This window comes from Ambystoma mexicanum, chromosome 7p (assembly GCF_040938575.1).
Source record: "Ambystoma mexicanum isolate Mex_15411 chromosome 7p, UKY_AmexF1_1, whole genome shotgun sequence".
In the NCBI taxonomy this organism is placed as follows: Eukaryota; Metazoa; Chordata; class Amphibia; order Caudata; family Ambystomatidae; genus Ambystoma; species Ambystoma mexicanum.
The window spans coordinates 80856480-80869548 of NC_090939.1; the positions used below are offsets into that span (position 1 = coordinate 80856480).

The 13069-nt window shown below is 44.7% G+C and overlaps 1 protein-coding gene across 1 annotated transcript in view; it reads left to right on the forward strand.

Annotated features, from left to right (window-relative positions):
* The window catches only part of POLQ (DNA polymerase theta), a 1553125-nt gene that overhangs the window by 1070356 nt on the left and 469700 nt on the right, over positions 1–13069 (forward strand). Inside the window, exon 20 of the mRNA XM_069635828.1 lies at positions 10517–10757. Coding sequence (XP_069491929.1) covers positions 10517–10757 — 241 coding nt within the window. The remainder of the gene's footprint in view (positions 1–10516; positions 10758–13069) is intronic.

Genomic DNA, 13069 nt, shown 5'->3' on the forward strand with positions numbered 1-13069 from the left:
GGATGAGATCCCTTCAATAGGCTCTAAAGACTCAGTGGTCCCAGTTCTCAGGTCAAATGACAGATCTTCTCCAGATTCCGAACAAGGTTCGACAAGCTCTTCTATGGTGGACTTGTACAGAGAACATCCTAAAAGGAGAACTTTTTTGGCAACCATGGCTGGAGATCACAGTAGTGACGGGCGCCTCACTCATGGGGTGGGGAGCTCATGCCAACGATCTGACAATCAGCGGTCGTTGGTCTCCATTGGAGTCCAAACTACACATCAACCTTTTAGAAGCTGAGAGCAATCAGACTAGCGCTGAAAGAATTCCTGCCATCTCTCTGGGGGAAAAATGTCCTGATAATGCCAGACAACAGTGTCCATGCATTATCTAAACAGAAGAGGTGGTGTAGGGTCACTACCTCTGTGCAGAGAGGCAATGCAGCTCTGGTATTGGGCAATTCAGGAGGGAATCTCTTTAACGGCAGTTCATCTAGCTGGGGAGGAGAATATGACGGCAGATGCTCTGAGCAGGCAGAGCACGGTGTCCCACGAATGGGAACTGGCACAGAAAGTCATTCAAGAGATCTTTGCCCTTTGGGGAACCCCTCAAGTAGACCTATTTGCAACCGGAATCAACCTGAAATGCGTAAGGTATTGCTCAAGGGAATTTCCCCCAAGAGGAGCCCTGGGAGACGTGTTTGTGGTGGATTGGAATTTCCCACTATTGTACGCGTTCCCTCACCCCCAACCCCCCCCCCCGATTCCCGTCATTCCTCGGGTCATCAGGAGACAGACAGTTTGGGAATCGCATGATCCTAATTTCCCCTGGATTGGGCCAGGAGATTGTGGTACTCGGACCTTCTAGACATGTCCATCTGTCCCCCAGTACGTCTTCCTCAGAGAGAGAGGACCTTCTCTCACAAATGGAGAGTCAGGTTCTCCATCCAGAGGTCAAAACTCTCAACCTTCATGCTTGGTATCTGAAAGGCTACGATACAAGGATTGGGACCGTCCAGATGACGTTATGGAGGTGTTGCTTTCGGCAAGAAGGCCAGCAACAAAATCTCTATACCGTTGCAGTTGGAGGAAGTTTTGTAACTGGTGCAGAGAAAAGAATGTCGATCCTTTTCTATGTTCTTTTCCGGAAGTACTGTCCTTCCTCTTGTCCCTAGCGCATAGAGGTCTAAATGTTGGTACCATTAAAGGTTATCTTACAGCGCTTTCCATCTTCAAGCGCTCGTCGGAAGAATATTCTTATTTCAAAATTCCTTTGGTAGTGCAATTCTTAAAGGCACTCAATAATGTGTTTCCTCCTTACCCATTCCAAGTGCCAATTTGGGATCTCAATCTAGTTCTAAAATTCTTAATGTTTGCTCCTTTTGAGCCTTTGAAAACTTGTCCATTAAGATTACTGACATGGAAAACTGCTTTCCTAGTTGCTTTAACATCTGCAAGAAGAGTGAGCGAATTGCAGGCACTGTCTTCTCGGCCACCCTATACTGTGTTCCATAAGGACAGAGTTGTGTTGAGGGTTAAACCCTCATTTTTACCTAAAGTAGTATCTGATTTTCATTTCAGTCAGAAAATTGTTTTAAGCGCATTCTATCCTCCACCTCATCCTACTAAGGAGGAGGAAAGATTACACAGGTTGGATCCAAGAAGAGCTTTAAGATTTTACATCTCTAGGCTTTCCAATCTTCGAGTGGACAACCAACTGTTTATTGGCTACACCGGAAGGAAACTTGGTCAATCAGTGACAAAACAGACAATATCACGCTGGATTGTGCTTTGCATTTCAGAATGCTACAGATTAGCACAAAAAGACCCACCAGAAGGGTTAAGGGCTCATTCTACCAGAGGCATCACCTCTTAGTCAGCCCTTCAAAGAGGTGTTCCAATAAGGTTCATTTGTGAAGCAGCAACTTGGTCTTCACTGCACACCTTTTCAAGATTCTATAGTCTCGATGCTTCCCAGTCTAAGGAGCTGAATTTTGGTAAAGCAGTACTATATTCAGCCATCTAAGGGTATTGAAAAATCTACACCCTCCTCCAGAGAAATTATCCATACTGCTTTGGGAGTCTATCTAAGATGAGGAATACGTTGGATGACACAATCCACTCGAAGAACAAGTTACTTACGAACTGGTAACGTTCTTTCGATTAGATGTTCCTCCAACATATTCCTCATCGCCCTCCCAGCCTACCCCTCTGTAGGTTTTTCGGGTTATTGCCAACTCAACTCACGCAAGGCTGATACCTGTCTGCCGGCACAATCTACACAGTACAAAATCAAAGGTGAAAAAGGGGAAAAACAGAACTGAAGCCAACGGGCGCCGTGCGTGCTACTTATATACCCGATGATGCCACCCTCGACGGAGGCCTTCGAGGGACGATCAACTCGACGACATCGACGCACGGCGCCCTCTGCAGAAAAAACTTCCGAAGAGCAGCAAAGCTGGATGGAATACATCCAAGATGAGGAATACGTGGGAGGAACATCCAATCGAAAGAACGTTACCAGTTGGTAAGTAACTTGTTCTTCTCTGTATGCAGGGAGTACATGTTTATCCGTACCTGGACCACTGGCTGCGAAGGGGTCAATCCCCAGAGAATGTAGAGGCTCGGCTCCACTACCTCCTGGATTTGGTACACGACCTAGGTCTGTTGGTGAACTGCAAGAAGCCAAACTTGACGACGCCTCAAAGCTTGATTTTCATAGGCTTCCTTTGGGACACCCTGCTAGCCAAAGTCTTTTCGACCACGGTGAGAGTAATGGACATTCAGCATACCGGTTCCACTTTGACAGCACCACTGCGTTGTGGTTCCATATACATCTGGATTTGATGGCATCTTGCGTTCAAGTAGTCCCTAAAGCCAGGTTAAATGTTCAAAGGTCCCAGCTGACCCTGAGGATCTCTTGGTCACAGGGATCAGGTCCTCAGTTGCAACGGATTGCTCAGACTTGACACATGATTTACTTTGGTGGTCCATTCCTCGGAATCTGATACAAGGGTTTCCTTTCCGTGACCCTCCCTGTTCAGGTGGTGGTGACAACACATTCTTCTCTCCTGGGCTGGGGTGCAACATTCAACAACTTTCAAGTCTTTGACCTGTGGTTGGGGGAGGACCTCACCCAGCATATCAACTACCTGGAACTGAAGGCCTTTTTCTTGGCGTTTAAGTCCTTTCTCCCCAACATTCAGGGCAACACAGTATTGATGATAACGGACAATTCTGTCTCAATTTTCTACATCAACAAACAGGGAGGACCAAGATCTCCCCGTCTCATTAATTTGACCGTAGAAATGTGGGAATGGGCTATTTGCCAAAGCAGTTCACCTACCTGGAGTGTGAAACATGGAAGCAGACCAACTGAGCTGTCTAGCGGAATCCAACCACAAGTGGCATCTCCACCCATAAGTGGTAGAAGATCTGTTCAGCTGGTGGAGATGTTCTCCGGTGGATCTCTTTGCCTTGAATCTGAACAACCACTTTCCTCTGTATGCATCCAGGGGCTGACGGGGAGAGGGTTCTCTTGGAGATGCACTGGAGATTCCATGGGATGGGATTACGGCTTATGCATTCCCTCCTGCTCTGCTGGTACATCGAGCTCTGTGAAAATTCCAGGAAGCAGATTGCTGTTCACTCATAATTGCGTCATGGTGGCCAGCCAGGTTCTCTTTCTCAGATCTGGTGAACCTATCCAAAGACTCCAATATGTGTTCCATTTCGCCAGGACTTACTATCCATGGAAGAGGGAAAGATTCATCTCCCCTCCACACAATCGCTGAACTTGGCAGCCTGGTACCTTAGGTCAGGTCCCTAGGTCATCTTAACCTGTTGGATGAGAACATGCAAATTCTACAAGATGCTCGAAAGGACTCTACCAGGTCACAGTACAAGAGCAAATGACTTGGGCTCTGTCACTTGTCCCTTGAGAAGCACAATAGTTATTTATCTGCTTCACTAGACAATGTCCTCTTATTTTATTTCTGATTTGTCCACTTCAGGAAATTGGCTCACATCTTCTTATTGGACCAGGATTGGATTGTCAGCGTTTGACACCTATCTAAATTCAGAAGATCAATGTTTCTCGATCTCAAACCCACTAGTAAAGCAGCATTTTGTAGGTCTTCATCGTCCATTTCCAACAGTCGAGCCTCCACACCCCAAATGGGATTTAAACGTGGTACTGACAGCATTGTGCCATAAACCATTTGAGCCGTTGGCCTCCGCAGACATGAGGCTGAGATCCTGGAAAACTGCATTCCTGGTAGCGATCACCTCAGCCAGGAGGAAAGGGAGATACTGGTTTTGGCTGCCGATGGCCCGTTTACAGCCTTTCATCACGACAAAATAGTTTTCTGCACTCCCCCGACATTCATTCCTAAAATAGATTTGGAGTTCAATATCAGCCAGAAGATTTGTCTTCAGTATTCTTTCCGAATCCAACCTCGGGACCAGAGTTCTGAACGCCTTTGACATCGGAGGACTCTGAAGCTTTACCTGGACATGAGCAAAGAGTTCAGAAAATCTTAACTGTTTGTTATATTTGAGGGCACAAATGGAGGTTCTTCTGCCTCCACAGCTACCATTGCCTGATGAATAGTGGCAGCGATTCAAAAGGTTGCACTCTAAATAAACACCCTCTTCCAATGGTGCTTCTCCCAAAGCCCTCTACCACTTGGTCAGAGCCAAAACAGCATCAGTTGCATTTCAGAGACCTGTCCCCAGGGCCACTATCGTAAAAGCAGCGACTTGGGCCTCTCCTTTGGCCTTCTGCAAACACTACTGCCTTGACATGAGGTCAAGGGCAGATGCTCAATTTGGTCAAGCAGTACTGAAGAATCTATTCAGCTAAAGTTGGAAATAAAACTTCACACCCACCCACTTCGAGACAAGTGCTAGTGAATCTCCCACAAGTATGGAGGAAAGGGGTAGGGACGTAGGAGTAAGGAAAAGTTACTCACCATAGTGACTACTGTGCTCCTAGTCCCCTTTCCTCCATATGCACGCCCTCCATCCCCATAAAATGACTTAGCTTATCAGTTGACAGCTGACCTAGGCTGGTCGAAAAGGACTAAGGAGCGAGGCCCGGAGACTGAGTCTGCAGCCACGCATGTGCTGGATCGTCGTCATGAAAATAAGACAAACATTTTTGTTTGGTGCTACAAAAAAGCTTGTAGAATGTCCCACAAGTATGTAGGAAAGGGGACCATTGACTACGAGTACAGTAGTCACTACGAGTCCCTTTATCCCCACCCCAATATCGGCAGAAAGTAAGCTTTTAGGAGCCAGGGAAGGGGTTATGGATACATTTTGTATTCTACCAGAACAACATATAAGGACTATCTGGTAAAAACATGCACCTGGAGGTTCTTAAATGGTGCCTGTTTGATGCTTATCCCGTTAGGCTTTGTGATGGTGCTTAATGCAGCTTTGTGGCACACAAAGGCCAACTGTGCATCACACTGACTAGACGGCACATCACACTTGTGTATAGGTGCGTTACAAATGCCATATCATATCATATCATATAGTACTGGCAGCCGTCTAGTAAAAAAAGAATTGAAATTGTGATTATTTTCCACTAGCAAGGAAGAGGACACCCATCCAACCCCCTCCATTCCCCCCTCTACAAGTATGGGCTCATACTGTGAAAGAAAATGTAGGCATTGATTTTAGTTGCACATTAGAATACATGCCGCTGGGTCATCTTTTATGCAGTAGTTCTAATGGATTGCACTTCCAAATGGCTGGTAACATGCTCCCTGCATGGCATCACTACTGCTAATCTCATACAAACGATTGCATGTTTTCCATGTGGAGGCTGCCTACAGTACCTAATACCCAGTCATGGGGTTCAGTTTGTGTCCTCCTTTATGGCAATGAGAATAGGCTGTTACATCCTACCAGAGGAAACAAAAGGATGAACCGATTTATAAAAGAGACACTTCAGCTGGCGAGGCTAAGGGGAAGCAGCTGCCATGCAGTAGTGCAAAAGAGCAATTATGACTCTCAGGATTAACATCGGTGCCGCCACGGGGTTCACACCCTTAACCTTCATCAGAGGTAGATCTGCGAACACATAACACATTCCCATATTTGCACAGCAACCTCCCAGAACACATCTGGGACTCCAGCATCAGCAAGGTAAGGGTATTCAAGGAGAAACATATTTGATCATCCAGATCAGGTAGAATGCACCTCATGATACATGGTTGCTCTTCCATTCAGAAAACCCTGGCACATTTAGGATCTTCTGGCCCATTCTTAGCTTCTGGGAGTATGAAAGGAGTTGGAAGCCTTGCAGGTTAGCAATTAACAAATCCTCAGCCAATAATTACCAACAAGACATGGCAATCTAATTTGGTGGACATGAACACTTCGATGACTCTCAGGCAAACTTGACAGATACAGTACACCCCCAACGCTGTTGTACCTTTCAAAGATCAAGTGGGAACATTGGCCTGCATAATCACAGGTTAATTGTCTCGGGAGGATAGCTCAGGGGTAAAGTGCTTGCCTTGGAAGCAAGACGACACGGAGCAACACAGGTCCGATCCACGGGTCTGCGCTGAGAAACCTCTGGGTATTAAGCACGTTATAAATAACCAATTACAATGGAATCAATGCAACCAAGATGAAGTAGTAATGGAACAAGCAAACGCGTAGATCATCCGCATGGGAGGCACAAGGATAGAACCGAAGAATGCATCAAGGAAAACAAGACTGAGGAGAACCCCAGCCAGCTATGAAGACTCAGAACTGTATTGAGGCCACATACCCAAGGAAAGTAAGTGGCTGAACACTCCCCAGCCCTGCTCACTGCTTCATTAATTGTCTTACCTTAATGATGCTCCCAGTGCAGCATGATGTCACTGTAAGGCAATGACTGACACTGCAGTGATGTGGTGGGTGCTGCACACCAATTAATATGAATCTGTGGCCAAAGTGAAATCCTCAATAAACACTTGTATGATAATAAGGCCTAGGGTGAACATGTATGCTTTCATAGAGGAGTCTTTCTTCTTGGATCCAATGCCCCTGTTAGACTGGGCCTGCTATGTAGCCCCCACCCCTCAAAGCCTAAGTGCAGGGTCCCCAACCTGAGGCTTAAATTCATTGAAGCAGTCATTTGACATGCAATTTAAAGTGCTCAAATCTGTGCCTAGCACCTCTGCAGCTATTTGGGATTTGTCCACCGATGCCCCTCCACATGTTTTGGCTGGCCAATGGCTTCTCTCTCATGGAATACTAAACTACGTCAACATCTTCCTCTGTGCTTATACATTGTACAAGCACCAAAGGCTTCCAGACTCTGCCTCGGCCGCATCCTTTGTTGAAACAGGTGGAATACTTAATTTCAGTACTATCGTTGCTGCTCTGTCTGCCGTCCTCTGCACACACACAAACCTTGAACGGTTCTGCACTAGTGTCAAATGACCATCAAATGTAACTGCCCAGAGCAGACTATTTCTTCATTGGGTGGTATCTTTTCGTGGGCCAGACTTCTACTATTAAGGCATTTAATCATGGATAGGTTAGCCACATCACAACTACAGACGCACACAGAAGTCTCCGACTCACTCCATCCCCAACAGTCCGGGTTCAGACCGGTACACTGTACGGAAAAGGCCATGATAGACCTTCAGACAAAGATGCTTAGCATCAAGGATAAGGGAATGGCAGGTCTCCTTATCTTATTGGATCTCAATGCGGCTTTTGATCTGCTAGACCATAACCTGCGTGAAGTAGCATTGGGCAAAAAAGCCAACTGTTCACCAGCAGCAAAAACATGGATAATGCCTTTCCTAAAAAACAGGACATCTCGGGTTTACTGGGGAGACAAATTCTCCATGGAAAGAGAGCTAATCTCCGGGGTCTCACAGGGAGCCAGCATGTCACCCCTACTTTTCAACCTATATATCAGATATCTATGCTACGTATTAGATCATGTAAATATTTTTTACAAACTGCGCTGATGATACGCAGCTAGTGTTGGAACTCAGCAGGGACCACAACAAAGATAATGACAACTTACTCAGGATATACGATGATATTGAACAATGGATGGATCTAAACTGGATGTGCTTGAATGGCAAGAAAACTGAGTTGATGGTCTTTGGGTCCCAGCAGGCCAGAAACTCACTCTCTCTCTCCAGATTACAGCACTTTTCCAGATTGAAAACACAAAGATCAAGGTACTTGATAAAGTGAAAACACTAGGTATGATGATGGAAGCATCTTTAGGAGCCGAAGCACAAACTCAATACATAAAATAAAATGTAACTACTACCTAAGACTCCTTAAATCCATCAGACCATAACTTTCCGAGAGAAACTGTGCCACTGTGGCCAGGACCAACTATCCTATCCCGCCTGGACTACGGCGACGCACTAATGGTAGGAGCAAACAAAAAATGCCTACATGTTTATCAGACCATCCAAAACAATGTGGTTAGGATTATCAAATGCAAAGCTAAAACCGACCACATCAGTAAATCCAGGAAGGAGCTGCACTGGCTTAAAGTAGAAAGCAGAACCCAGTTCAAGGCTCTCACGCTAGCCCATAGATGTATTCATGGGAAGGCACCAGGCTCCCTAAAATCTAAAATACATACATACACACCACGCCGTAGCTTATGATCAACGGACTAAAACAGGATTGCGGTAGCCACACACAAACGCAAGCTAGGAATGGGTAAATCTTTCCCGATCATTACAGCAGGCCTCTGGAAAAATCTGCCTACCAACATAAGGAAAGAAAATAACTACCTACGCTTTCGTAAAATGGTGAAGACTTCTCTTCAACTAAAACCAACATAGAGACACCCCCAGACACTTCAATAACCACATAGGTTTCTGTCTCGTTGTTTGTCCATTTGTGTCCATGTTTCTGCGCCCGAGACTTGCAAGTTACTGGCGCAATAGAAATTAATAAATAAAATAAAAAATGTAACCTATGAGCCTCTACCTTGAGACAAACTCTGGAAAGCACCAGAAAAGGCTAGAATTACTTCAATCCAGAATATGAACTAATCCCTGTTTAACCGAATTGTCAAATGGCTACCTGTTTCCTACCCTCCACCCCCTCTTTCTTAACCCCTTCTATGAACCAGTGCTCAAAGGCAACTAAAAGGCAGGGGGGATGTGTGACCTAGTCATTATAATAGGCACAACTCGCTATATTGTAAGACATCTGTTAATGTTTGCATAGGAGACGATACTTTTAGGTGCTAAACCCGGCAAATCTCTTGACGGGCCACGTGCGTTTATCTGGGACCGTTTTCTTCCACCTCTCACTTCCGTTATACTGAACCAGGGTCCTCGAAACATCTTTAAGCTTAAAATGGCAGATAACTGCCTGCTTGCTCTTGTGTTACAACTGACACTGAGATGCTCTATGACCATCATATATTAACTTTTACATCTGTATTAGCGACAAAGGCCTTGCAGCAAGATAAATCTATGAAAACACCCTTCCTGGAAACTGAAGGCGGCTTTGAAGCCGCTACCTTGCAGTGTCCTGGCATTTGTGTTTAATCAGCCCATGTGTCCTCTGAGAGATAATGGTGGCGTTATCTCTGTGTGCATGCCTATTAATCTCCCCTGCCTTTCCTAATCAGCCATCGGGCCATCTCGCGGTTCATCTTGTCCTTGTCTGATTGCAGTCACAGGGAGGAGCACTCATTGCTTTCGTCAAGCTGCCTGGAAATTTGAAAGGCCCTGACAGGTTCCGGCTCTGTGGCTGTAATTATGTTTCAGAGATTTGCTCAGACTGATTGAGCAGAGGAGAATTGTTCGCACAGCCTGTCCTACAAAATGGCCCCACCTGACTTCCCACCAGGCAGATGGAGTCAGCATGTCAAGATCATTCTATGCCATGTGACTGCTCGCCCTCCAGCCAAGGGCACAGTTTTGCCCTTCAAGCCATGTCATTGTTGCAATCAATCAGCCCCATTATCCCTGTGTATAGAATCTCAAAGACATAGATTATAAACTGAGGACAGAAAGATCTCTCTGCATACAATTGTGTGCAGGGTTTTCTTTTGCCAAAAAAGGAGTCGTGCACAGTTTATTATAAGATTTATACAATAAAAATATATTGCATTCTCGCAAGAAATTATTGATTCTGATACACTGAACCAGCTTAAAATTGAGTACGAATGTTCTAAATGGGAGACTACATATGAACTGATTAAATTGGATTTACCAACTTGATTATCTTTGCTTCCTATATGTGTATCTGAATCAATAAGCTCTTGTGAGAGAATCTGATATCTTTTCACTGTATAAGTCTTCTAAAGAGCTGCATATGATTTACATAGTACAACTTATTGACCGGTTGGGGCACGGACAACACTTGAAATTTGCCCATTCGTTATTTATATTTTCTTTTGCTACATTTTGTTAAAAACTCTTTCCATCAATAGATCTTAATTTTGCATATGCCTTTAGCAATATCACTTGTGTTTGTCTATCAATATATACTTTGTTTTGACTCCTGGCTTGTACTATATAAATTACAGGTGGCGTGTTGGTTGTTGGACCCAGGATCCAAGGAGCGAACTCTTCACAACATGGTGACCAACTTCCTTCCTCAGGAACTGCCCCTCCTGGAAGGTTTGGGGACCGGTCAAGGGATCAAGAGTTTGGGCCTTGGGGCTGATCCTGATAATTCGGGGCGCTATCGAGCATCTATGGAGGCCGTGCTGGTATTTGCCATAATGAATCAGCTGAATACATTACTACACAAGGAACATCTTCAAGGTAAACAGGTCTCGGGGTCAAAATCCCAAAGTACCTAAAGTCAACAGCTGCAAACTGTGCACTCCTTCAGAGTGACTTGAAGGCCCATGTTTTTCATTACAGTTTGAGCGTGTGCCCTATGTATGTTGTGCTCTGTGGATGTGCATGCTCTTGCATGCAGTGAAGGGAAGATGGGATTCCTCCCATCATTGTGAGTTACAGATTTACTGTTCGGCAAAGTATATTTATAAAGGAATGCCTATTAACCAATATTTGTAATTATTGCAAGTTAATTTCTGCATGCTGAATTCATAGACCATGATTCCAGCGGCAGAGTTTTCTCTTACAAGAAAAGTGGATGAGCGGCACAGCCGAATGCATAAGTTGTTGGGGCCTGCAATTAGAAAGGAGTCTGAAGGGGTATGGTGCATAGTTTCTGGGGGAGAGGAGAGTTGGTGAAGTATTGCATTGAGCTACTGCTACTACAGTCTGGAATGACTGAATAAGAACTTCCTTCCTCAATTAAATCTAGCGTCTTCTCATGCTCGCTCTCACTTGCCCGTGATCGATAGTGTGGTGTTGTCTTGCAAAGTACTAGAAACAAGCATGCTGTCTGATGCAGGTCAAGGAGCTCTGCCTCTTTCGGCTTGCCAGATAATGCTTTTGTATTTATAGAATTTTAGTACCACACATGGGTGTCTAGTACCGCCAAACATTCTAACTTACCTAAATAAATGTCCTAGTGTTCAGTTAAAATGTAAGCCATATTATGGTAGCAAACTGTCTTTTTTTCTGTTTCCAAAATAGAGACGGTTCACTTTCCCGAATACAGTTTCTTCCACAGATTGTTTTATTTGTACACGTGTATTAGAAAATGTCTCACAAGTTGCGCTCTCCCCCACGTGTATGTTGGAGGTGTTATTAGCATAGGTACATATACATCCAATTTCTGTTTATAGAGACAGGTAACCACAAGCTATATAAAATAAGTATAGTCTCCGTCAGATAGTTTGAGGTTTATTCACAAACACTACACGCCAACACGTGTTTCAGCCCTCTCTGGGCCGTCCTCAGGGCGTTTAGATAGGTGATAGTTAGGATTCACTGTTAAAGTGATCCCTTCATCAAATGTCTTAGTTAGTTGAATGTATTTTTCTTTTTTCAAAGCTAACAGAATCAGGTTAAATGCATATTGCAAAGAATAACGCACTGTCGCGATTTTCAGTTCTGTAGCTGCTTCTCATTAACCGCTTCAATGCGTGTCTGAATGCTGTCTCCAGCACGTCCGTCAGTCGTGTTCCTCAAGAAATGTGGGTGTTGTCTAGTCGAGACTAGACAACACCCAACCTGATTCTGTTGTTAACTTTGAAAAAAGAAAGACATTCAGCTAACTAAGACATTTGATGAAGGGATCACTTTAACAGTGAATCCTAACTATCACCTATCTAAACGCCCTGAGGACGGCCCAGAGAGGGCTGAAACACGTATTGGCGTGTAGTGTTTGTGAATAAACCTCTAAAACTATCTGTCGGAGACTATACTTATTTATATAGCTTCTGGTTACCTGTCTCTATAAATAGAAATTGGATGTATATGTACCTATGCTAATAACACCTCCAACATACACGTGGGGGAGAGCGCACCTTGTGATACATTTTCTAATACACATGTACACTCTTTTGGAAGGGATACCGGGAGAATCACCCTTCTTTGCCTCACTATTGCAGCTAACCTCTCGGACTAATCTAGTTTCACACTAACTATTAAAGTAGTGCGCAACCACCCATACTAGGGACTTCTTCCCGGTTTAGTTACTACTTGTTTTATTTGTAGTATGCTGCCACCACATCCAACAAACCTTTTCAGTAGTCATGCGCTAAGGGGTAGCAAATGTGTTCTATGGTGTCACTTGAGGGCCATGTGCCACACACCAAAAGTGACATTCCTCTTAGCTGCAAAGGGTGCCACCATGCTTATTCCATCACTTTTCATTCCTGAGATTCAGGCATCAGGGATGCTAAACTTTGTTGAAGACTATGCACCCTCAAGGTTAATAATTTCCACAGCGAAGAGCAGTAACGTTGGCAGACCAAGATTAGGAATTGGCACTCAGATTGCAGTGGGGAAAGAACTTTAATCCATTTTAGGGGTTCTCAGCTGAAGATTAGCTAGTGCGCAGCGGCCCAACTCTTGCTCTGCTCTCATTTTGCAATGTGACTGTTGTTAGAGAGAAACCTGTGCAGTTCCCTCTGGGACCACTGCAAAAGATTTAAGGCTACAGGTGTTTGGCAGTAAACCCACTTGGTAGCAGTCTGCACCACCCAGATTTACCT